Source organism: Scomber scombrus, chromosome 17 (genome assembly GCF_963691925.1).
Source record: "Scomber scombrus chromosome 17, fScoSco1.1, whole genome shotgun sequence".
Classification (NCBI taxonomy): domain Eukaryota; kingdom Metazoa; phylum Chordata; class Actinopteri; order Scombriformes; family Scombridae; genus Scomber; species Scomber scombrus.
The window spans coordinates 22,835,161-22,861,910 of NC_084986.1; the positions used below are offsets into that span (position 1 = coordinate 22,835,161).

The 26,750-nt window shown below is 37.3% G+C and overlaps 2 protein-coding genes and 1 long non-coding RNA gene across 3 annotated transcripts in view; 2 read left to right on the forward strand and 1 right to left on the reverse strand.

The window, feature by feature from the left end:
- The window catches only part of LOC133997938 (exostosin-1), a 289,281-nt gene that overhangs the window by 120,775 nt on the left and 141,756 nt on the right, over positions 1–26,750 (forward strand). The gene's annotated exons all lie outside the window — the stretch shown is intronic.
- LOC133997940 (intermediate filament protein ON3-like) lies at positions 18,432–20,531 on the forward strand. The gene is given in 3 exon segments (XM_062437676.1): positions 18,432–19,442; positions 19,444–19,486; positions 19,489–20,531. Coding segments are annotated over 3 exon segments (1,401 nt in total). The 5' UTR covers positions 18,432–18,485; the 3' UTR covers positions 19,890–20,531.
- On the reverse strand, positions 25,400–26,591 carry LOC133997941 (uncharacterized). The gene is made up of 4 exons (XR_009927321.1): positions 26,526–26,591; positions 26,128–26,258; positions 25,800–25,836; positions 25,400–25,670 (listed from the first exon to the last, which is right to left on the reverse strand). It is a non-coding gene; the product is annotated as an uncharacterized LOC133997941 (long non-coding RNA).

Here is a 26,750-nt window from a genome sequence, read left to right on the forward strand (position 1 = left end):
GAATAAAAATAATGACATTTTGTGGTTCCAGCTGCTGAAATGTGGTTATTTTCTGGTTTCTTTAGTCTTCTGTGATAATGTGGACTGTTGGTCAAAACAAAACATTTTAGGTTCACCTGAAACATTTTAGGTTCAATCTTGGTTTGGAAAACAGTGATTGTCATGTCTGAACATTTTCTGACAGTTTATGGATCAACAATTGATTAATTAATGACGAAAATGTTTTAAAAGATGAATCAATACTGACAATAATGATAAACAATGTTAATCATGGCAGTAGTGTTACGGTAAATGTTATCAGCAGTCAACCAGTTTCTAACATGCAGCAGAAGGTGCCAACAAACCAATATAAATGGCTTCAAAACTATATACTATTTTTTTTTTGTCACTTCATATAGACTAGTGACTAGTCTATATGAATTCTTAAAGTAAGACACATGACAGTATGCAGGATTCTAAGATTTTGTTTAATTTTGATTTTATCCTCTATGTGCCATGTCACAAAATACCTAATATTGTGCAAGAATGTAGTATTTGTGCTTAAATGTATAATTAATATTGATTGCATGTTTGTATTTTGTAGATCATGTTGTCTGTACATGTGAAACATTCACAAACATAACAAAGCAATGATCTGTGTTTGTGTGAAAAGGCCTGTTAAACTTTGAGAAGTAAAATCTTTATCTTTCACAACTCAGACAGGATAATTACTGGTTAAGAGTGAATTATATAAGAGTTAGAGAGGGCTGAAGGAATGATAAAAAACAGAGAATTAAGAGGGGTGCGATTGTGCTGCTGTGTTCCTGTCCTAAAGCTTTTACAATTGATGACATACTTGTCCCCTTCTGCTTTTGTTTGGCCTGTCTGACTGCTCACAGCAGGCTTGTATTTATAGGCACTCCAGGAAAGGGTTAGGGTTAAAAACAAAACTCTTCTGAAATGTTTCAGATGCTTTGTTCAGACTTGGATTTTACTGACAGTACAATACCATTTTTATTATGGTTGGCAAAATGTGTTTACACCCTCTAAAATGAAAGTCATAATATTCATTGTGAATTTGTCTGAAGATCTGGGAGATTCAGAGATGTTTGTATGGTCTTCTAGTTTTCTAACAGGTTTCTCAAAATTATGAGAAAACCTGTAGTGGATTTTTGAAACTGGCGTTACCGATGTATTAACGATGCTCTTATTAATATTTTGATGTCAATAAAAGATCAAAACACTATGTTTAACATGTAAAAGGGGGTAGATGATTATCACCTGACTCTGCAGTTTCCCTAATTTCTACAGAGATACATTATTTTGTTTTTTATGGCCTGCAACTTTACTTTTTTAAATTAGTCTCACTGCTATAATCAACCTTATTTCCAGATGTAGCAGACAGCTGTCTTAAGTCATAAGCTCTGATAAACCCACAGTACACTACCTGCCTAGATTTAAATGGAAGTGTGTGACTAGTTTGATGATGCATTTAGCATCCTAGGGGCTACATATATGTATTAGGAGTTGGTGGAAAAACCACAACTGAGCTAAAAGAAGAGCTTGGATTCGTCAAGTGGCCAGAAACAAAACTTTAAATGGTCTGCTGTGGATGTGCATATGTTTGCTAATATGTTCTCTATAACATCTTAATAGGGTGATATTATTTCAATGCTGTGTTTACAACCCAAATAGACAAAAAATCATTAGTTTTTTCATTGAATAGTTCTGTAGCTCTTTCTGCAGTTTCATTATTTGCATTGTGGTCACAACTGCAGGATTGTATTTTGTCCTTCATGTAAAAGTGATAAAAGGTTCAAAAGTGAAGCATCCTTGAAATTGTATAGCTGCACATGTCTTTACTGAGAGTTTTTCAAAACCACATTATTAGTATTATTAATACTATTATTATAACACTTGATCTTTGCCCACTGTACCCACAGCTTATGAATGGTGAGTGGTTGTAAACTGAGTAAGTGAAGGGGGGAGTCACCCGACTCTCACATGCAGTTGAAATCATATCGACTGAGCTGTCACTGTGACATACAGACCTCTCATGCATTTGATATGCAGATGTCAGGATTCACGCTGACTTACATGACTCTCCTCTCTCTGGTTTGGTGAACCCTCCTCATGTATTAATGACATGCCGATAAAGAGCTCTCCTATTACACCCACACCCATCTTTAACCTTGATGCTGATCTGTGTTTGTGTGTGTGTCTGCCCTCTGTCATAGCTCTTCTATTATTTACCACGCGTCTCTGTCTGGGAAGGGTTTGTGTGTGAGGCCAGCAATCGCCTCTAGGTAAACAACCACCGCCAATGACACAGGTGACCCTCAAACACACACACACACACACACACACACACACACACACACACACACACACACACACACACACACACACACACACACACACATACCTTTCTAACCTCATCCCTCCTCCAACCACCATCTCATTTCCAATCGATATGTTTTAAGCGAAGAACCATCCGCCCGAAAACAAACTTTGCTTGCTTGGTAGGTGTGTGTTTGTTTTATTTTATGGGGGGAGAGACAGGTGTCATATTTTCAGGGTTGGTCCACGATACCCTTTAGGTTGTCTTCAGGCGACAGTGAGAGAGATCCATCATCACTATCTTTGACACCGCAGCTGCCTGGCATCAAAAAGGTTAGTGTGTAGGATGGAGGCAGTGGATGGTCTTATACACTGGTGTGAACGCTACACTGTTATTCTCAGGAAGCTCATTTGGAAGCTAGTTATTGGACTGGTCAACTTTTTTCAGTTTCAGATTGGTTATTTAAGCTACGTACGACCAAGTTTCTCGCCATTACTGTAAATCTTTTCACCAGTAATTAAACACACAACTTAGTGCATGAATAACATCAAGCAAATACAAGTGTAAAGCATGTTAATGCCCTGGATTTTGACTTATAGGGAGTATTTTTACATTTTGTAAGTTTGATCATGTTTATCATAGATATGCAACATCACAACAGTATACAGAAAACCACAAAAAACATGGTGTGTCCACTTTAAATTAGGTTATCTGTTGAAATAGAGTACCCATCTGGTACCAGTGTTCTATTTGAAGTCTGCATACCGTAATGCGTAGAACTCGAGAGAACAAGTTTTATGTGAGATAACACGAAGCCAGTGATTGCTTTAGCATTAAAAACTGACTTGATGGCTTGCTATTATTATTATATAAATGTAACTAATTTTTTTATATTAATAAACACTATATTTAAAGGAGAGATGTGCAACAGTGACATTAAGTGGTAAGAAATCGGTACTGCAGTTGTATCCCCCAACTCCTCTTCCCCAGACTCAAAGCTCGAGCAGGTTTTTAGACCTAGCGGAATCTATCTCAGCGGATCCAGTTGGTTTGCTTGCTTCCATGTAGAAATGTGAAATTACCATGACTTCTTAACACGTGGTGGTGGCATGTGATGTGTTAAAATTATGTGTTTGCACCACATGGTCTAATGGTCAGTGGGCAGTCGCATCATGGATACCTGATCATGCTTTAATCGTATTGGTTCATTCCTCAATATAACACATAAGGAATAACATCAAGCACAGGTGACTTTTTGTAATGCAGTTTTATTCATCAGGACATTTTACTATAGCAAGCAATTTCAAAACCAAATGAAGCAGTGCCAACAACCGCTAAGTACCACTCTACATGACTCCGGCAAACATGAGACTGCTGGTCTGCTTTTTGATACATTTGCTTCTTTCTTTACATGGTCTACAAATCATTGAATTTATGCAATGCCCCTCCCGGAACCATAGCTTCAAATCTGCACATTTCTGTGAACTCTCAGCGCCAATATTCAGGACCCCCTTGTTCACCTGCGTCTGCAGGTGGTGACTCGCCGCCCCCACCGCCGCCGCCGCCGAAGCCTTCCTTCCAGTTAGGTCCAAACCTGGTTGGAGGAGAAAATTAAGATACAGAATTGAGTTTGCTGAATGAAGATTGGTCTTTTTGTTTACTGTAATAATAATAATGATAATAACGAGTTCTTACTTTTTAGCCATCTTGTTAATGGCACGGTCGTATTTGTATTCTAAACAGAAGGAAGAAGGAGATGAGTATGAAATAACATAAAAACAATATTATAGTGTCAAATTATTACTAATGATTATTTGGTCAGTATCAGTATATTAAGGTGACTCTCTGAGGAGGCAGAACTGAATAAAACATTAGGTAAAACACAGAAAAAGGTATATTTCTTACTTTGTAATACATCTAATAATTGAAGCTTTGCAAACTCGTAACTTATCATTATACTTATTGGAAAGATGTATTTTGAGGCAGGCAATCATGGATGTTTTATACTATCACTTTAACAGAAGGAACGTGTTTAAATTGACTTAAGTTTGACGCATTTAAGTCCAAACTGAATGGACTTTAAGTTTGTATTTACTTTTATATCCAGATTTTCCACCTCTCCAGAAGGCTTTCAAACGTCCAAACAAACTCTCCCCTGGTTCAGCCATGAGGACGACCAGCGTCAGCACAAGAAAGATCATAACACACTTCATCCTGAAAGACAAAAACACATCAGAGTCTCCCCTCTTCATTCACAGAATAGAACAGGGCTTCAGGTCACGATTTACTGTATACATCCAGTGACAATACATAATCACATATTTCTTACCTTTCCACAGATACTTCAGAGCCAAAACAGCTGTTGTCAAAAAGAGCAACGTCGAGAAATGGACCCGCAGATAATGTCTTTTGCCTTATGGTTGTGAGATACCTGTCTTTTTATACTGTAAGGGTAGGGATGAAATCAGTTTCCCAGCACACGTGTAGTGTTTGGTAATTCTGCATTTCTTATGGTATGTTGTAATACAAGTTCTGTGTATGGATGACAAGGTATTGATTTAATCTGGGGTTGTAGTTTCACAAAATTGTGGTTTTTTGAGACGTGAGAAAATGCCGAGACCAAAGGTATGACAGGAAGACGCACTTAAATAGATGAAAATGTTTCAAAAAGTCTGTTTAAATGTTGGTGGTAGTATAATAATAGTAATAATTCTCACAGTCACATAAGTGTATTAAATGTTAAGCTGAAAGTTAAGCTTCACTGAGTTTCTTATATTTCTTCTGTTTAATGATTTGACTATTACAAGTCTACAGCATTAACAGCAGGTTACAGAAGTTGATAATCATATATAATTATAATTGAAAACAGTTCATTCATTACTAGTTAATATTCAGTTGTGATCTGATACTTGATTGACGATATGATTTAATATATCATAAAATTTCAGTTCAATTTAGTGCCCAATAATACCTCACTGTTAAAAATATCTTTTTAATTAAAGCATTACAGAATTACAGCATTTAAAAGTATCAACCTGGACGAAAAAATAAACATGAAATGTAAAGTGTACTGTATGTGCTAACACAATCACATTGTCACATGCAGTACTGCTTCCTCATTTAGTGTGACTGTGCGCTACATGTCACTTGTACACTTGTGGTCTCCTGTGTTCTATTCCTTAAATGGCAGCAAGTCTGCAGTCAAATTAATTAAAATCCTCAATTTGTGTTACCATAATCTCACCTCCAGCAATATAGAGCCCATCCTCGCCAGAGAATTAAATGGTAGACTATTGCAGCCTTGTGCACTTACTTTCTGACTTCTGACTACCTAAAAACATTCTCATGCATGCAGCTGTCTTGGTAATTATTGGCAATAAAAAGTATTTATTTTCAAAACCTAATTCTGGTCATTCGTGTCATTGGGCCAGATGCAAGAATATGTTCGTATTTTTCTTCTTAAATCTGTCGTACTTTTTTCGTGAGGTGGAATTTACGAGTGTGCCACGTCGGATTCACCAAACACTCGTATCACCAGGAAACAGTCGTAAATGACCTTCGTAAACATGATGAATCCCACCTGTTCTAAATGAACGCACGTTCCCGAGAATAGTAAATTAACATGAATGACGCCCCCAAAATACCATATAAGTTCAGACGACTGGCAGGTTATGGAGAAGCTCCATTCATGAAAATGGCACTAAAGACTAAGAATAAGAACTTTACGAGCTCTCAGACTGAGGTCCTGCTCTCAGAAATAGATCAACAGAAACACATATTATTATTTAGTGTTAGTGGTGGAATTAAAGATCCTGAGAAAGACAAAGAATGAGGAAAAATTACCCGTGCTGTGAACGCTGTATCAGCTGTTGCGCGCACAGTCACAGAAATAAAAAATAAAATGACTGAACATGAATTATACCAGGGGATGTCATCAGCCAGGAAGTTAAACTTACTTCGATAAGCAATATTTCAATTAAATGAATAACAGTTATTAATAAATAGTCAGTTTATATTGTGGAAAAGTAGCTGTGGAAAAGTAACTGAGGACAAGTCGCGTTGTAGTTTCTGCCGCTAATATTTATATTGTAAGCTTGCATTATATCATAGTTTCAATTGTCAATTTAAATGACTGATAGATCTACCTAAATTGTTAAATAGCCTACTTCTTAATACTAAATAGCATAATAATTTTACAAACAGAGTAATGTCATCATGATTATGGATTCAGAAGTGCATTTTAATGAACGGGACATAGTATACACTTGCTCATTGCTTACATCCCCTGTAGTTCACACCCATTACTCAGGGGTCTTTAAAATACTGACAATATAATAATCGCTCAGCCTGCGGATCGACATTATTCATTTCTCTGTTAAGTGGTAGTCAGCATACAGTGATGTGAAAAAGAAAATCCAAGTCAGTTGACTCTGAAGCTCAACCACTGATGTTACACCTGCTGCCGGACTGCTGTCAGCACAGACCTGCTAACACCCGGGATGATAACTGAGGGCAAGCCGGCAGAAGAAGTTGGAGATGAGGGTAACAGTTCAACAGCTCGACCTCTCTGTGTGTTTTGTGCTGATAAACTACAGTAGGTTACATCACTCTGTAGAGCAGTGGTCTCCAACCCTGCTCCTGGAGAGCTACTGCCCTGCATGTTTTAGGTATTGCCTCACTCTAACTCGTTATCAAGCAGCTGAGGCTCGTCAAAGGGCTTGATAACGAGTTGATTATTAGAATCAGGTGTGTTAGAGTGAGGAGATACCTAAAACATGCAGGGCAGTAGCTCTCCAGGAGCAGGGTTGGAGACCACTGCTGTAGAGTATAGATACCGTATCGTGCTTAGCTGTATTGTATCATACAGTGTTGTTTGGTCTTGATACCCGTGTGGAGGTGCTATGTGTTTATCATAAGTGATTATCATATCTTGCTTATAGTATATGAAACCCCCGCCCCCCCCCCCGGAGAAATTTGAGTTCCCCCAAAAAGACATGATATCGTTGGCACGCTGCCATTAGACAATTAGACAGTAACATGTTTTATTGCTTTGAAGGACTGCAGGTTGGTTGTGCGTGACAGATACGACAGGTCTGCACCACTCGTAAATTGTGTTCGTACCTAAGAGAAAATCCAAAATACGAGAATATTGGTGAATGCGGCAAATCCTCGTAAATCACTCGTACGCATGGTTTAAGAACGAATCTGTGCGTACGAGTGGTTCTTGCATCTGGCCCATTGTATATCATGTCTGTAATAGCAAATTAATTAGTAATATAACTTTGAAGTTTAACACAAAACTTTTACGCTTCAAGACCTGGTTATATAAGTTAACAAAATGGGAGTTCTGCCCAATAACTGTGGTAAATTACTATACTGACAATTCATTAAATTTCCGGAAAAGGTAGAGAAAAATGCACTATAGGCTGTCACCCAAAGTCATTATATGTTTTGAATAAGTAACATAGTCACTAGCATGTGTAATATATATATGTTAAATATAAATCACTATTTCTATGGGGAAATGCTGCATTAGCTTTCTGCTTATTTGCTGAACAAAATTACTCATTGTTATTTGCAATCTTGTTATAAAATGACAGAATCATATTCACTTGAATAAAAACACGCACACTAGAGTTTGACTTTTTGTATTGCTGATTTATTGAGCGGGGCAGTTTGCAATATTTAGCCATTCTACATTTTTAAAAACCAATAGGAGCTATGCTAAGAGCTATATATGAATTACTTCTTCTCAAATGCTTCATGCAAACCCAAAACTGCTGGTTTGTTAGCTGATCTACTTCTTTCTTGCATTGTAAAGCCCAAAGCAATCACACCAAACAGCGTGTTCAGAATGAAAAGATTCAGCCCTGAAGGAGTGACCGACATCTGGCTAATTGTTGCTGTTGTATTTGTTGTTGCCTTTGTCTGGCTCTTTGCTGGGACATCAACCTCATATATCTAGACAGAGGAGGGAATACAATTTATAAAATAAAACAATCAGGCGATTAATCATCAGAATGTTATTCCACAAAGCTTTCAACAGTTGGTTAATCCTTATCGACAATAATTAGTAAGAATTCCTTACCTCCCTATCTGATTCATGTTGCGCTGGCGATGGTATCCTAAATAAAGAGATTTAAATGACTTTAACAAACTGTCATCTTGTTACAACAGCCCAAATCATCTCTAAATATGTTTGAAAATCCTAATAAAATATTATGTTGCTGTACTTAGGGTTCGAGGTACTTTTAGGTTTCATGCTTCACAAATACAAAAAAAAAAAAAAAAAAATCCCCCAGTGTATTCAAGTGTTTTCAACCTCTTTGTTGATGACACACTAAAGTATCGTACTGTTGGTGTAAATCTGAGGTCTATCGATTGAAATCGACACAAAAGGTATATCATGAATTACCTTTCCATCCCGCCCTGGCCCCTCTAAATGCGGCCTTGGCACCTCTCCATATAGATCTGAAAAAACACTCTCCAGGATCGGCCATGAGGACGACCAGGGACAACACGAGAAAGATCATAACGTACTTCATCCTGAAAATGAGAACATCTAGTATTCAGTTCTAAAAAATGGAAGCAACCATGCAATTTCATTCACAAAGAGAACCATCATTTGTAAATTGCACCTCTAGTTATTCTGTGTAAATCTTTTTTTGATCAATTTTGTAATAGTAATATATAAGTAAGATAATATAATATTTTATGTTAGCTGTCACAGAATCCAACAATATAACCAATATTGTCACATATCCTAAAGACTTTGCAGTATGTGAAATTAAATATGAAACATTTGCTCTTTACCTGTCCACAGATTGAGAGCTGGAGTCAGAAGATTGTTGTCAAAGAGAGCAAAGTCAGCAGTATGAGTGGATCCCTATGCCAACATTTATTAAATACCAGTCTCGTCAAGTGGGTGGACCTGAAATGAGTGTCTCAGTAACTATGTAGTATTTACCAGAGTTGTATTTGTCCATGTTCACACATTCAATAGGTGTTGACCACCAAAAAGTGGTTGGACTAAAAGTACTTTCATTTGTGAGCTAGAACATGTACTGTAAGTTAGGGCTAGATGTGGTATGAGAATAATTCAGACATACAGTATTTGTATGACACATGCAAAGCTTGTAATCATCATGTAGGTCAAGGTCAGCAACTGGATCTAAAGACTTTAAAGTTTTTAACCCTTAAATACTGATCAGGGTCAAATATGACCCATTATTACATTTGAGAGCTGTAAAAACACCCTATACACATTTCTTTTAGATGGACTTTTCCTAATGTCATTTTTAAAAAAGCACATTTTTATTTTTGTGCAACAGATACACATTTGTGAATATGCAAATGTCCAAATCTGACCTGTGTTAATTAAAAAAACTAAAAAATCACCTTCAAAAATGTACTCATCATTAAATGCTCTCCTGGACCGTAATTGGTTTGCTCTCTGACAGCTTCATTAAGGATTAATCAAACATTTATTAATGACTGATTGGGAATTTGTGAATAAGAATTGGTATAGAGAGTAATTATAAATCAGAATATGAACGGTATGTAAAGGTTAAGCACAGTTTTCTTGATAAGATGAATGGAAATATAAGGCTGGGTACAATGAACTTCTGACACATCCTAATAAGTGGTGTTTTCCATTAGCTCTGAGGCCAAACACCTGCTCTGACATCACTGCCTGAAGCAGACAATTGCAAGTTCTCATTTTCTAAAACTTGCTAGTGTTGCTTCATAAACATCTTTATCTTTATTTAATAAGGTAAAAAGAGCAGCACCCCATAATTAAAAATCAGTAATAAGAAATCAGACAATGCATTAGATCCATTTCTTTATGGTGAATACGCTGAAAAAGTGCTCAGTGAGCAAGATGGCTGAAGGGACAGCATTCACTCTGTGGAAATATTAGGTATAGGAAATTATTAGTAGGTATGTGTTTTAAAAGCGTGTATGTCATTTTATAACCTGTATGTGGGCATATGTTTGAGAAGCTTAGCCACTTTTACAGTTTTTATGGAAGGCTGTACAATAAAGAACTGGAAATGGGACATTGTGTCTGTTATTCCTGCTATCAGTATACAGGTTTACAGATTATGGGCCAGACTTGGCTGTTTGATGATGTTAGAAACATTATGTTTAATGGAGGTCTTGACTAAAACAATATGCGTGAGGAATCACAAAGGGATTTTCATTTTCAGTAACGCAAAAGTACTCTTGTTACTTTTTTCAGAAGGTAATGATGTAATGAAAAAAGTTACTTTTTTAATGGCACTAATTAAAAAACATAACATTCCCCAACACTACACATCACATATATTATATTCACTTTTGTGAATGATCTTTTTATCCACTATTTGCACCTCTGCTTAAAGATTTAATGCATCTAAACGCACATCGTCCTGATTCAGCCATGAGTACAACCAATGTGAAAACACAAGACACATCGAAGCACACCTCTTCCCTGACCACAGAATCGACTGTCACAGCTCTCTACATTATAACTGTGCAAGTCACAATTTTATTATAATTAACTCGTTTTCAAACCCCTTGAAAAGCTTCGGCTGCTTGATAACGAGAAAATAATTATAATCAGGTGTGTTAAAGTGGGGAGATGCCTAAAACATGCAGGGCCGTGGCTCTCCAGGAGCAGAGTTGATGACCACTGATCTAAAGACTAGGCATTAAGTGAAGTACAATAAAGCAGAACTATTTGCATTACTGTTTCCACCAGCTGATTATCATTAAAAACACACTAACAAAAAACTTCATTCAAGAGAACAAAGTGAGCAGTTGTGACCTGCAGATGATGTGAATCTGTGTTTTAAACAGTTGTGAAGTACCTTTGTCTTTATAAAGCCATTGTTGAGTTCATTTTCTCAGAGTTGTTGAATCATTTATAATAACTGTATTTCTTATTAAATGTTTGCAATGTCAAGTTCTGTAGACAGATGACAAGGTGCTGATCTAATCTCAGTGCCTCTTGTTATCACTTCTTCAATTTTCTATTAGTTTTCAAGCTCTGTATTTCCAAAGGTAACAAAACATTTTGTAATGAATTTGAAGAACAGTCTAGGCTAAATGCGGTGATTTAATGACTTTGCTATACATGCATAATATGCCAAATGCAATGCTGAAAGCTTAAGGTCGGTAAATGATCCGACTTTTACTGAAAGTATTCTCTTTCAAACACAGAAAAATACAAACATATTCTTCTGTAGAGTTGTTAAGCAACAAAATGTCAAAGTCTGTATTGCTGGCCTGAAGTCATACGTGCAGTTTTTCACACTATCTTGATATATGAAGGAAGCGGTCAGTTTTAACTTTGGGTGTCAGGTCACTGTTATGGTGTAAGAACAATTATCAGAGATCAACACATTGAAGCTCACGAACACAGTGACACGTATCATACAGATTACATGAGAAAAAACACACAGAAAGAGGAAGTAAGGGTTCACACCAAATATACAGTTTTTTTTTCTTTTGCTTTGATCAGAGTTGTGCATGTAAAGTGTACAACCATTCCATGGCAGAAAACACAAAGGTTAATGGAAAAAACCCAGTTAGAGTAACTTAAGCAGCACTGTAAATAATGTGCATAAGAGTAAGTGAAACAGGTGTAATATTATTTCTTTGACAGCAGCAAAGAAAAATAGGGCAAATGTCCAGAGCCAGACTTGAACAGGCCGTGGTGCTGCAATGACATGTTTTGACATCTAAACGGGACGCACACAAAGGCGCCCCCTCTCTGCAATCTTTGTAATTGTTCAGTGACTTATGCCTCACATTATATTACTTGTTAACTCTGTATCAACTATCCAAACTTTCCTGCCAATTTATGTGTCTGGATGTAGACTCTGTAATGGCTCAGAAGGTGCTGGACCCAAAAGCACGAACTGAAACAAAAGAAGCTAACTAAACTGAAAGAGAAAGGTCCAAAAAAACAACTACTAGTAAAAAAAAAAGAAAAAAAGAGGAAGTCTCAGGTAGACCCAACAGGCAAGACAAAAGCAGAGCATGTGGCTTTACAATCTGACAGAGAGTAACTGACTGTATATGAAATGGAGACTGAGTGGGAGGCTGATGAAGAGGGCCAGCTGTGGAAGAGGGTGGGGAAGCTCAGGTGAGGGGAACGAAGTAATTGCAGGGCAGGGAGTGGCAAGATCTGCAATGACAGGAGAGTTACAATAGATGAACAGAGAATAAACAAAAACAGTCTTTAGCAGCTGATCCCATGACAACTCCTGAGACTGGTGTTATCTCATTGACTGTGTTTTTATTAAGAGTTGTTGCAGCTCTGTCACATTAAACTTTAATAATAGGGGTGTGACGATACACTCAACTCACGAGACGAGACAAGATATTGGGTTCACGAGATCGAGACGAGACAAGATTTTTAACTATATTTTTAAGAAAACTGATTCAATGAGGAAATACATTACTGTTCTTTTATTTGAAATTCACAAAATGGAAATTGAATTGAAATGTTTTAACTAATCATCTTGTAATGAATCACTTTTTTCTACTTTCTAAATATATAATTATCATATGCAGTATGCAGCACTGTAAAAGGTTTCCCCATATAAATATTTTATAGATGGATCATTTTCGTATTTATGAAAATAACAACCATAAATACAAAACTAGATACAGTCACAAATACCAAATATATAAATATATATAATATATACTAGGGCCGGGACTCTATTAACATTTTTTATCTAATTAATTAGAGGCTTTGTAATTAATTAATCGAAATTAATCGCATTTTAATCGCATATAAATATTTGACCTGAGAACAGTGAGAAGTAATTTTTTTCACATGGATTTTTAGTATACCATTGAATAATGACTGAATACATAAGCTTAAGCAACAAAAATATTGTTTATTTTTGTTCAAGTCCAACAGACCAGTGCAATTTTTGCCATTAAGTGTAGCAATAGCATATTTAGAAATATAGTACATTTCAGAAATTAGCTAGCTACCACACTAGTTTTGCATTGAGGTGATACTTGAGGCTCGATGTGCTGCGGTGATATGCGAATTCCTAGTTGCATAGCTTGCACACAACCATGCTCTTATCGACACTTCCATCCGTTCATTTTTTGTAACAAAATTTCCCATCCACGGGGCCAACCAAAGAGGTCTCATCAGCTACTTTGTTCATGTTAACTGTGGTTTGTTGTTGTCTGAACTACGCTATTTGGTGCTCCAGTATAATCGGTCCGCCTGAAACTCATCCAATGAGAAACATTCCGCGGTGCAAAAATAAGTGTGATTAAAATGCGTCAATTTTTTTAACGCGATAATTATTGTGTAATTAATAAATCTTAATTAACGCGTTAACGTTTTTTTTTTGGGTGCGCACCTTAATTATAGCTTCGCAAGACGAAATCCACTTCGACGAGAAATATCGTCGCCGCGTCACACCTCTATTTAATAATGAAGAGACCCAGGAGGTTAAATGGTTTAATGGAGTTAAAAGTTAACGCATCATCAATGGTATGTTATACACTAGCTCTCCAAAAGGGGGAATGTTGCATTCATATCAAAGCTGTATTGTTAACAGGCGTCCAGTATCTTTGTCTTTGTGCTCAATGATTGAAAGGTCCATTTGTTCTCTTAAATTTCACAACAGTGATCTAACCTTGAAACTGAGTCAGACCACACAGACCTTTTTTAACCTTTACATACTGTTCAGGGTCAAATCTGAGAGCTTTAAAAACACATTAGACCCATTTATTTTACCAACATTTTTTGTAGAGTTGATGCACATTTTTATATATCCAAAATGTACAAGTTTGACCTGTATTTATTAAACATGTTGTATTAATCATATTCTATCAAATATTCTCCTGGACCATAAAATAGTTATTGTGAATGTATATGTGAAGTAACTCAAACATTTATTAATGACTGATGAGGAATTGTTGTAGAGCTGCTTCATACTTAATATCATTATTGCTCTGGGAAATGGAGACAGTAACACAACAACCACTATCTCAACAAAGTCAAAGTAGAGTACCACGTACAATTAATTCATTAATTCATTCACTTTCTTCACTGCTTATCCTCTAGAGATTCACAGGGGAGCTGGAGCCAGTCTCAGCTGACACTGGGTGAGAGGTGGAATACAACTTGGACATATCGGCAGTTAATCACAGAGCTAACATATATAGACACAGACAATTTAGAGTCACCAATTAACCTCACCTGCATGTTTTGGTCTGTGGGAGGAAGCTGGAGTACCTGGAGAGAACCCACACAGGCAACCTTGGCTGATCTGTGGGTTCAAAACAAGAACCTTCTTGCTGTGAGGTGACAGTGCTAAACACTGCACCACCATGCTACCCATGTACAATTTAGTTTTAGCTATTTATAATACTTACAATTACACAGTGGTTCTCAAAACATGGGGGAGGACAGCATAAAGTGGTTGTGCCAAAGTAAAATAAAGTGATAAAATGAAACTTGGCCTAAGTAATCACGTTCACTTGCTTCTCTACGACAATACTTACCCAAAAACCATAACAGCAAAAGGTATCAACCAATGTAACTAATATTTGCCAGATACACTTTGTTAGTGAAAATGTACAAGGTACCCAAACTGACCATAGTCTCTAACCTCCCACCACATACCTCTTATATTCTATAACAAGTTTACTTCACACAGTACCAACAGCTCATTAACAGACAAGTGGGGGGCACACTCGAGTTCTGCTCTTTTGGAGGGCTCTAGCTGATGATTAGTTCCTTCAGATTTTAAAGCAGTCAATGACTTCTTGTACATTGAAATCTACAGCTGGAAACCAATTTGCAGGGGCAGCAGAGAAAGAGAAATAGAGGGAAGCATATACACACAATCATAATGACACAGTGCCAATGACATAACCTACTGTATTTGCTTAAATGAGATGATGCTAACATGATAGTAATACAGAGATAAGATCTATTGTTTTGCAAGACCTACAGTTCATGAACCATTTCATAACATCCTCATCTAGTTTAAACTAGAAACGACGCACACACTTTTTCTCCATTTACCTGAGTCATCATCATGACTCTTAGTTAATAAAATGAAATTATGCAAATCTGTAAGTCCTCTAAGAATGTCAGTTTTGGTAAAGTTAATAAATAAGTAAAACTTTTATTATAATTGGATTTTGATGTTTCCACAAGATGACAGAATGTCGCATGACCACAAGAAGATGTCTGAATTATTTACACGTATGGATCCAATTTAAAGCTAGAAACTCCAAGTGACTCAATACTTTATCATTTTGCCATACCATAAAACTGTTCCCTTCTGGTAAGATATAACCTCCAACCTCCAGGCCCAAAACACAGAAGATGTGAATTGTGATTATTAGCAACTTTTTCCAATTGAAATGAAAGCAATACATTTGGTCATTGGTCATTTGGTGTCAGTTATTGTACTTTTCAGTGCAATACAGCTGTTTTACCAGACCCTGATGTAATTCTGTCTTGTGCTCAATGACCTCAGCCTCACTGCAGTTCTGGAATACTCACTAAATTTAAACTATAGATTTGTGTACTTGGACACAAATATTCCAATTTTTTCATGCTTACACAATATTTGAATAAAGACGCCATCTATGACACCTATATAGGTACACATTTCCATGTTTGGAGGTAGCCAGTTGAATAGATGGGTTGATTAAAAAGTGCCAAAAAGTGGACTTTGCAGGAGACCGCTGTTCAACTCCCGTATCTCCAACCAAAATTTTCACCTCACAAGTCACATCATTTTCATATTCATTTATTCAGACTTTTCCGTGAAATAAGACAAAGGAGAAATGTTTTGGCTTTTTGTGATGCAAATTTATTTCAAATGTCAATCATTTTTTACAAAATCATGTAAGACTTCCAAAATCAATTGGGTTAGGATTAGGGTTTTCAAGCAATGATTGACAGTGCATAAATCATTTTTGTCTTATGCTGAAGAGCAAGGCTTAGGGTTCGGGTTAGGGTTAAGCATTCCTTTTGGGTCCTTCTGGGGACCATCATAGATTCAGGGCTAGTCAAAGGCCACCTGCTGTTGCTCAAATTGCTGCTGCCGGTCAAGGTTGTTCTGCTCCCGGCCTCCGATTAACCTGATGGGTTCAGAGAGATTGTTCAGCTCCATAACATAGAAACATGCAGCAAAAGCAGTATTTGTGGTAATATAGTGGTAAGAAGCACAAGTCCTTACCCGCCGACCCATCTGCCGACTAAATATAAAAGACATGAGAAAATATAATTATGTTCACGCTTAATTCCTCACATTGTATTACACATCACATGAATCAATACACTTTTAACTTTTACAGTCAGTGCAGCAGGTAAGTTATCATTAATGCATTGCAAGGTGTCAACCATTAAGTTATTGTGCATACTTGTGTGTCCTAAATTAGAACTTTAAACATTATTGCCAATAGTGCAGACATGATATCTGAGTTCCGGTATCAATAACAAAACATGATCTTTCTGCAATACCTTTATTTGGGGAATGTAAACATGTTCAAACAACTCAAATGCATTTCATTGTAACATTGTCTTAACCAAAACAGATACATAAGACTTTTATTTAAAACAAGGCTAACATTAACAGAATGACAATTAATATAGGTAAATATTTGATCCAAGAATAAGTAAAGTAGACTAAGAAGTTTGATAGTGGATAGTTTTCAATATTCAGCACAATTGGAATTTCAGTTAGTACTAAAAAGTACTGAGATTCAACATCCAACCCTTTCCTAAATGGCCAGATTCTATATTTACACATTTCAAATACATGCATGCATTTACATGTGTTTTAGCCATTCGTCAACTCATAAAAATTGGCCTTTATCCCAACAGATATTTTTATGTTATGGCAGACCCAGATTTTAATTAACAACTTCAATAGTGGCTGCATTACTTTTTAGATGTGATGCGCCCGGGGGTATAAATGCCCAATCACACCTGTGCTTTTCCAGCTATGTCATGTCAAAATGCATGCTATGCAAACTTGGTTGCTTACCGTGTTTAACGCCTCTCCAAATGTGGTGAAAAAAAGCATCCCCAGGTTCAGCCATGAGGACGACCATCGACAACACGAGGAAGAATACGATCAACTTCATCCTGGAAACAAGAAGCAAACACAGAATGATGCTAAAATTGTGGACTTTTCAAAAAGTGATATTTTTATACGTTAAAAAATAACATACAATAACAATTCTCAGAATAAACTATCTCACCCATAAATAAATAATGAGGAACTATTTTGTTTTTACCTTTCTGATTGAGGGTGAAATCAATGAGCTGATGCCAAGGTGAGGTAAATCTCTTTGTGTTATGGCTGGGAGATGCACATCTCTTTTATAGACACAAAAATCATTACTCATTGTTTTTTCTCAGTGTTTATAATAAAGGAAGCATAATTGCTAATCAGGGTGATGATGCTGATCTTATCTTGCCAAGGAAGTTAATGTTGTAATAGGTTACACTTTTTCAGTTGACCTCAACCCAGAGTCAAAAAGACACCTTAAATCATCTCAAATCTGTATAAAATGTGCTTTTTTAAAATAAATGTTTCACTTCTTTAATGAGATTTTTGAGGTATTAAAATTCCTAAGCTGCTATTAATCCATGACATTAACCTTGTATTAAGACATTAGTATTAGTATTTTTCCATACACTCTAAATGTTAATGTAGATTCTCTCATCTTTTTCCTCTCCAGTACTCTTTGGTCATATAAAACCATTCAGTATAGTCAGTGTCAGTGTTGGACTGGCTTGATGTGACAGTCTTGGCATTTCATTGTTAGTATGTTTTTTATATCCATATTCCATATTTGGTACACAGTATGGTCTAGAACTCAATAAGTGGAATGTCTGATGTTAGAGGGTTTCTTCTTAACTTACTGAAAAGTGCTAGCATATTGGACAAAAATATTTGGCAGGGCCCCGTGTGCCCCAGATGCTGACATGCCTGGACCCTATATATGCTGTTCCCTCTTGGTCACCCATTGTCATTTGCCTCATACATGTAGTCTTATGATCCAAGCTCGTATTAACTAATTAAGGAATTCATTAAGAAATAACTCTCTTTCGAGGGGCTATGGAGGAGGCGCTGGCATCACCAGCTCTTCTGCCTATGGCCTGAGCTCAAGCATGGGTGGCGCAGGCATGGGTATGGGTATGGGTATGGGCTATGGCATGGGTGGTGGCATGGGAATGGGTGGTCAGGCCCCTATCACCGCTGTGACTGTGAACAAGAGTCTGCTGACCCCCCTGAACCTCGACATTGACCCCACCATCCAAGCAGTTCGCACCCAGGAGAAGGAACAGATCAAGACCCTCAACAACCGCTTTGCCTCCTTCATTGACAAGGTCCGCTTTTTGGAGCAGCAGAACAAAATGCTGGAAACCAAGTGGAACCTGCTGCAGGGACAGACCACCACCCGCTCCAACATCGACGCCATGTTCGAGGCTTACATCAGCAACCTGCGCAGACAGCTGGACAGCCTGGGCAACGACAAGATGAAGCTGGAGGCCGACCTACACAACATGCAGGGACTGGTGGAGGACTTCAAGAACAAGTATGAAGATGAAATCAACAGGCGTACAGAGTGTGAGAACGACTTTGTCCTCATCAAGAAGGATGTCGATGAGGCCTACATGAATAAGGTTGAGCTGGAGGCCAAGCTGGAGAGTCTGACAGATGAGATCAACTTCCTCAGATCGATCTATGAGGAGGAACTGCGTGAGCTCCAGAGCCAGATCAAGGACACTTCAGTTGTTGTGGAAATGGACAACAGCCGCAACCTGGACATGGACTCCATTGTTGCTGAAGTGAAGGCTCAGTACGAGGACATCGCCAACCGCACCCGCGCCGAGGCAGAGACATGGTACAAGACCAAGTATGAAGAGATGCAGACATCCGCCACAAGATACGGAGATGACCTGAGAGCTACCAGGACAGAGATATCAGACCTCAACCGCATGATCCAGAGACTGACATCAGAGATCGATGCCGTCAAGGGACAGCGTGCCAACCTGGAGGCCCAGATCACTGAAGCTGAGGAGCGTGGTGAGATGGCAGTGAAGGACGCCAAATCCCGCATCAAGGACCTGGAAGATGCCCTGCAGAGAGCCAAACAGGACGTGGCCCGCCAGATCAGAGAATACCAGGACCTGATGAACGTCAAGCTGGCTCTAGACATTGAGATCGCCACATACAGGAAACTCCTGGAGGGAGAGGAGGACAGGCTGGCAAACGGCATCAAGTCTATCAACATCTCCCAACAGAGCACAAGCTATGGTGGTTTCCCCATGTATTCCGTCAAGAGCAGCTACTCAAGCGGTTACTCCAGCAGTTACGGTGGGGGATACGGCGGCGGATACGGCGGCGGATATGGCAGCAGCTCCGCCGGATTCAGCAGCAGCTCCGGCGGCTTCAGCAGCGGCAGCGGCTACAGCAGCACCACCCAGAGCAAGAAGAAGGTCGTTATTAAGATGATTGAGACCAAGGACGGCAGAGTGGTGTCCGAGTCCTCTGAGGTCATTGAGGATTGAGCTGTCTAGTTTAGAGCTGTAGCTAAATGTCTGCTATGATTTCCTCCGCCTCTCCGGTAGTTTTATACTCACAGTTCACTCCCCCCAAACTATTGCAATAAACAAGTCTGAAGGAGAATGCTTGCCAACCACTCTACAATAAAGCCTTAAATATGTTTTTCATGAAGCAATAAAAAGTCCTAACACTACCATAGATATAAAAGGGACCAAAAAATTTATTTTGTATGTCTGATGTCTGACTGTCTGTACTAAAACAGTAGTTTGAAGTTGTATCTCAGAAAGTGAGATTAAAAACTGGGCAAATTGCAAAGTATGAGAAAAAAAAAATAACTCTCCTAAACTATGCAACAGCTTTTCCCACACACGAAGGGCTGTTCCCTTCTAAACTATGATGCATGGAACGAACAGTGGCGTTGTTAAAGGAATGTGAATGTACTGAAACAGTGCTTCAGTGTTGTTGGTCAACTAATGTCTTAAAAAGAAAAAAAAGCCTGCTACAGTAGGTAGTGCATGTCTTCCCTGTGCGCGTCCTGTAACTGAAAAATGTTCGACCCCTTAGGAGACTGCCCACATCATACTGTTGTCCTGAGGTGCTGTTTTTGCTACCAAACCAAATAAAAAAAGTGTTTACTGAAAGAAAAAAAAAAAAGAAAAAAAAAAGAAATAATTCTCTTTCTTAATGAATTAATCTTATTCATCTGTATGGAAGGCAATGGAGTCACCCAAGATGGTTCATATTTGGGTTATGCAAATCCTTACTTCCATTATAGCAGTACAGGCAATGTTGGACATAAGTATCTATCCTGAAAACGAATTGCATCTCCTTTGCTGACATGTACTCAACACAAGCAGGCTAGTAGGGTCTTCCTGTTGAAAGACGAGATTATTTGAGTGGCTATGTTGTCAGGAATTTACTGGTATGGTATGTCATGGGACTGTTGGCTAGCATTGTACTGTGCTGTGCTTACTGGACCCATCTACCAGTTTGTCAGTGTCATTTTTAACCTTGTCTGTTCTACCGATTTACTGATATAAGTGCAGTAGAGATTGATATATTACATTTTGTGAATTGGGTGCCATTAGTAAAATGTGAGGCAGGGTGTACAGTGGAAGCATTCATTCTGTTGATTCTAGTGTATAGCAGTCATTACAAGCAATATTGGCTGTGCTTCCAGAGGTATAAGGTTGAAAGAGATAATTGATTCACTGACTTACAAAGTCATTCATTCATTCATTCCTAATCTTCACAAACCACCCTATCCTATCTGCATAGAAAGATGTTACTAATAAAAAATTTGATCAGTTTATGAAACCAACCAATAAATAAGAAAATCACCAAAAATTGTAGTTTTTATTTTATTACATCTACAGTTCTTATGAACCTACGCCCTTGCCCACACATCCCCCTAGACAAATTCACTTACTCATGATTTGTCTGGTATTGTGCAATACAGGAAAAGATAAAACTGACATGCTCATTGTATTTAACAGAATAAAGATGCTTATCTCACCAAGAAAATGTAAGTCATTCTACTCAGGGCTCCCTTTTCCATCACTCTTCATGTTCTTAAATTCAGGATTTTAGTACAATTCAATCTGAGTCTAACAAACAAGTTTGTTTAAGGTACTTTTCAGATCACATCCATGTTTATACTCCTCTGCTTGGTGGTGGGGCTGCTATAAATCCATGGCATTATCACTACATTTAGACATTATCTCCAGTTTAAGTAATATTCTTAATTCTACATTATTATATGTCTGTCTCATTTGTGTAAACACTTGACAAAACTCCTTGGCACAAAGAACACTCAGTTTACTGCAGCTGGTTGCACTGTGTTGCACTGACTCAAGTGACGTGTGAGTAGCAGTCTTTATGCTGCAGTGCTGGCCTTTGTGTTTCTTCTTGGAAGGCAAATGACTCAGCAAGTTGGTCCATCCTTGACTTGCTTGCCTCTTTGCTTATAGTATTGCAGTATATTATAGTATTGCTCCCTTATTCTATGGGATCCACTAGAGAAAAGTTGTTGGAACTACAGAAACACTAATTGGTGGCAGCTGATATGACCTGAGCCAATTACAGAGAGTAAGAGTCAGAGTCTAGTGAATCACACACTAATATTCACTCGCATACACCAGCAAAATGCTCACACTGGGCTGTTTTAAAGTAGATCAGCACTGCAACAGCAGGTTGAGGTTGACAAAGAGTTCAGGAATGACAGGATCTACATCTGATCAGCTTCATTTTAGTCGATACCCATCTTTTAAAATATGCCCATTATGGGACATCTGTATTATGATATTCTGACATTATAGTTAAAAGTAAAACTATTAATCACCATTATCAAATAGTATTTTTGAATAAGACATGTTCTGATGTGTAATGATGCAAAGCAGATTTATTTCAAATTCCAAAATTCATTCAAATTTCTCAAAACATTTAAATGCAAACATATATATTCAGCAATATATTGGTTTATATTGGTTGCCATGGCAGCTCGGTACTTATTGTATTAGGAGGAAGAAAATATATATTTTTCTATTCAAAACATATTTCAAAGTGGCCACTTTAATCAAAACCAGGCCGCCCTGGGTTGTAATCCACTGCAAGTTTGTCCAGCTCTACTTCCTGCACATCCATTCCGTTGTGTCATTTGATAAGCCTGGTGGAAAGAGAGAAGATTCAGAATGGCAGGAGAAAAAGGAAGTGTCTATTCAACTATATTAATACATATGATAGTGGTAGTGGATAGGTATACAAGTAACATACCCATGGATCATATGGCCAACTGAATGAAACAAAAAAAAGAAAGAAAATGACATAAAATCTGAACATTTCAATATCATAACATTTTCCATTAAAGTCTAGGACAGCAACAATAATTAATTAAATATGAACACATATGCTACAGGATTATAAACTGACAGGAAATGTTAAGACTGAAAAAATCCAATATTCTTTAAAAACAGGTTCAAAATATTTAAACATGATTTAAAAACTGGCTGAGTAATTTCCTTAAACAGCTTAGCACTGCAGTTTTTATTTAACTTAGAAGCGACTATTTTAGTCACATGAGGCAATACATGGAAGAGTTGTTGACTGAAGGAAACCAGAAATCCTTTAAATTAATGCATCTATATGACGTTACATTCATTTGTAATTAAAAATGTCTTTATTACAGTTGCAATTTTGACACATCCAAGTTGAATTGTTTCAATGGGCATACCTTGAATGGCTCCCGACACAAGCAACCCGAAAATACACTCTCCAGGTTCAGCCATGAGGACAACCATGGACAACACAAGAAAGACCACGGTACACTTCATCCTAAAAAGAAGAAAATAAATTATAAACAGGTAAAGATTTTGAAAATCAGAACAGTTTGGTAACCCAGGCTATATGGTCATGATACACAATCACAAATACTCTTTATATTTCACAAGTAAAAGAGAAAGTTGAAATAATTCATTCTCACCTTTCCAATCATTCAGACAAAAGGCTGTTCTCAAAGTATTTTCACAAAGGATGTAGATAGCTATGGCTACTGATTGGCAAGTTTGCCTCTAATTTATGCACTACTGAATAATTGCGGTCATTGTTTGTGTCATATTTAGTCTAATCTCATTGCATCTGGGAGGTGTGGATAATCGTTTTATTCTCAACCACTAAACCATTGTCAATTATTGCAGAGCTTCTCCTGACCCATCACTTCCTTGACTTCAAGTTGCAAGCAAGACTACATATGTAACTTTTGAAAATATTCTCAATTTACAAGTATGCATGTATACAAGTTTTCAGCACATAGCTACTCTTCTCAAAAGACAAGCACAAACAGGACATTGGCCAACAAAATACAAAGCGCCTGCTGTTGGTCGACACCTCAGCGAAAACTATAAAAACAAGTCTTGCACAGTAATTGGTTATTTAAGCTATGTACGACCAAGTTTAAAACAGAGCATCTTTAAAATTTCTCGCCATTACTGTAAATCTTTTCACGAGTAATGAAACACAGAACTTAGTATATGAATAAAATCAAGCAAATACAAGTGTAAAGCATGTTAATGCCCTGGATTTTGACCACACTGACCAAAGCAAAACCAGATGTTCCGCACCACAATTAAAAATTCAAAGCAGAACATACTGACTGTAATATTATAGTAACAAAAGCCAGTATTTGAGCATGGTTCCTTCATATCTGATGACATTCCAAGCTCATTTTATGAGTTAGTACTTTAAATATATTATTTTTGGTCCTTTAATCAGTCGCATCATGGATGCTTTAATCGTATTGGTGCATTCCTCATACATAACACATAAGCAATAACATCAAGCACAGGTGACTTTTTGTGATGCAGTTTTAATCATCAGGACATTTAACTATAGCAAGCAATTTCGAAAGTACCACTCAACATGACTCCGGCAAACATGAGACTGCTGGTCTGCTTTTTGATACATTTGCTTCTTTCTTTACATGGTCTATAAATCATTGAATTTATGCAATGCCCCTCCCCAAACCATAGCTTCAAATCTGCACATTTCTGTGAACTCTCAGCGCCAATTTTCAGGACCCCCAAATTGATAATCATGTATTATTATAATTGAAAACAGTTCATTCATTACTAGTTAATATTCAGTTGTGATTTGATACTTGATTGACGATATGATTTAAAATATCATAAAATTTCAGTTCAATTTAGTGCCCAATAATACCTCACTGTTAAAAATATCTTTTTAATTAAAGCATTACAGAATTACAGCATTTAAAAGTATCAACTTGGACGAAAAAATAAACATGAAATGTAAAGTGTACTGTATGTGCTAACACAATCACATTGTCACATGCAGTACTGCTTCCTCATTTAGTGTGACTGTGCGCCACATGTCACTTGTGCACTTGTACACTTGTGGTCTCCTGTGTTCTCTTCCTTGAATGGCAAGTCTGCAGTCAAATTAATTAAAATCCTCAATTCGTGTTACCATAATCTCACCTCCAGCAATATAAAGCCCATCCACGCCAGATAATTAAATGGTAGACTATTGCAGCCTTGTGCACTTGTTATTGACTACCTAAAAACATTCTCATGCATGCAGCTGTCTTGGTAATTATTGGCAATAAGAAGTATTTATTTTTAAACCTAATTCTGGTAGATTTGGTCTGTAATAGCAAATTAATTAGTAATATAACTTTCAAGTTTAACACACAACGTTTACGCTTCAAGACCTGGTTATATAAGTTAACAACATTTCCAGAAAAGGTAGAGAAGAATGCACTATAGGCTGTCACCCAAAGTCATTATATGTTTTGAATAAGCAACATAGTCACTAGCATGTGTAATATATATATATGTTAAATATAAATCACTATTGCTATGAGGAAATGCTGCATTAGCTTTCTGCTTATTTGCTGAACAACATTTTTCATTGTTATTGGCAATCTTGTTATAAAATGACAGAATCATATTCACTTGAATAAAAACACGCACACTAGAGTTTGACTTTTTGTATTGCTGATTTATTAAGCGGGGCAGTTTGCAATATTTAGCCATTTTACATTTTTAAAAACCAATAGGAGCTATGCTAAGAGCTATATATGAATTACTTCTTCTCAAATGCTTCATGCAAACCCAAAACTGCTGGTTTGTTAGCTGATCTACTTCTTTCTTGCAATGTAAAGCCCAAAGCAGTCACACCAAACAGCGTGTTCAGAATGAACAGATTCAGCCCTGAAGGAGTGACCGACATCTGGTTAATTGTTGTTGCCTTGGTCTGGCGCTTTGCTGGGCCTAGACAGAGGAGGGAATAAAATTTAGAAATAAAACAATCAGGCGATTAATCATCAGAATGTTATTCCACAAAGCTTTCAACAATTGGTTAATCCTTATCGACAATAATTACAAGTAAGAATTCCTTACTTCACCATCTGATTCATCCTGCGCTCGTCATGGTATCCTAAATAAAGAGATTTAAATGACTTTAACAAACTCTCATCTTATTACAACAGCCCAAATCATCTCTAAATATGTTTGAAAATCCTAATAAAATATAATGCTTGCTGTACATTTAGGTTTTATGCTTCACAAATACAGCTGTTACTAAATATTTGTAATCAAATATGTAGTAAAGAAAAACAAAACAGTGTATTCAAGTGTTTTCCACCTCTTTGTTGATGACACACACTAAAGTACTGTAAATCTGAGGTCTATCGATTGAAATCGACACAAAAGGTATATCATGTATTACCTTTCCATCCCGCCTTGGCCCCTCTAAATGCGGCCTTGGCACCTCTCCATATAGATCTGAAAAAACAGTCTCCAGGATCGGCCATGAGGACGACCAGGGACAACACGAGAAAGACCATAACATACTTCATCCTGAAAATAAGAACATCTAGTATTCAGTTCTAAAAAATGGAAGCAACCATGCAATTTCATTCACAAAGAGAACCATCATTTGTAAATTGCACCTCTAGTTATTCTGTGTAAATCTTTTTTTGATCAATTTTGTAATAGTAATATATAAGTAAGATAATATAATATCTTATGTTAGCTGTAACAGAATCCAACAATATAACCAATATTGTCACATATCCTAAAGACTTTGCATTATGTGAAATTAAATATGAAACATTTGCTCTTTACCTGTCCACAGATTGAGAGCTGGAGTCAGAAGATTGTTGCCAAAGAGAGCAAAGTCAGCAGTATGAGTGGATGCCTATGCCAACATTTATTAAATACCAGCCTTGTCAAGTGGGTGGACCTGAAATGAGTCTCTCAGTAACTATGTAGTATTTACCAGAATTGTATTTGCCCACTTTCACACATTCAATAGGTGTTGACCATATCTCAGCTCCTAATCTCACATGA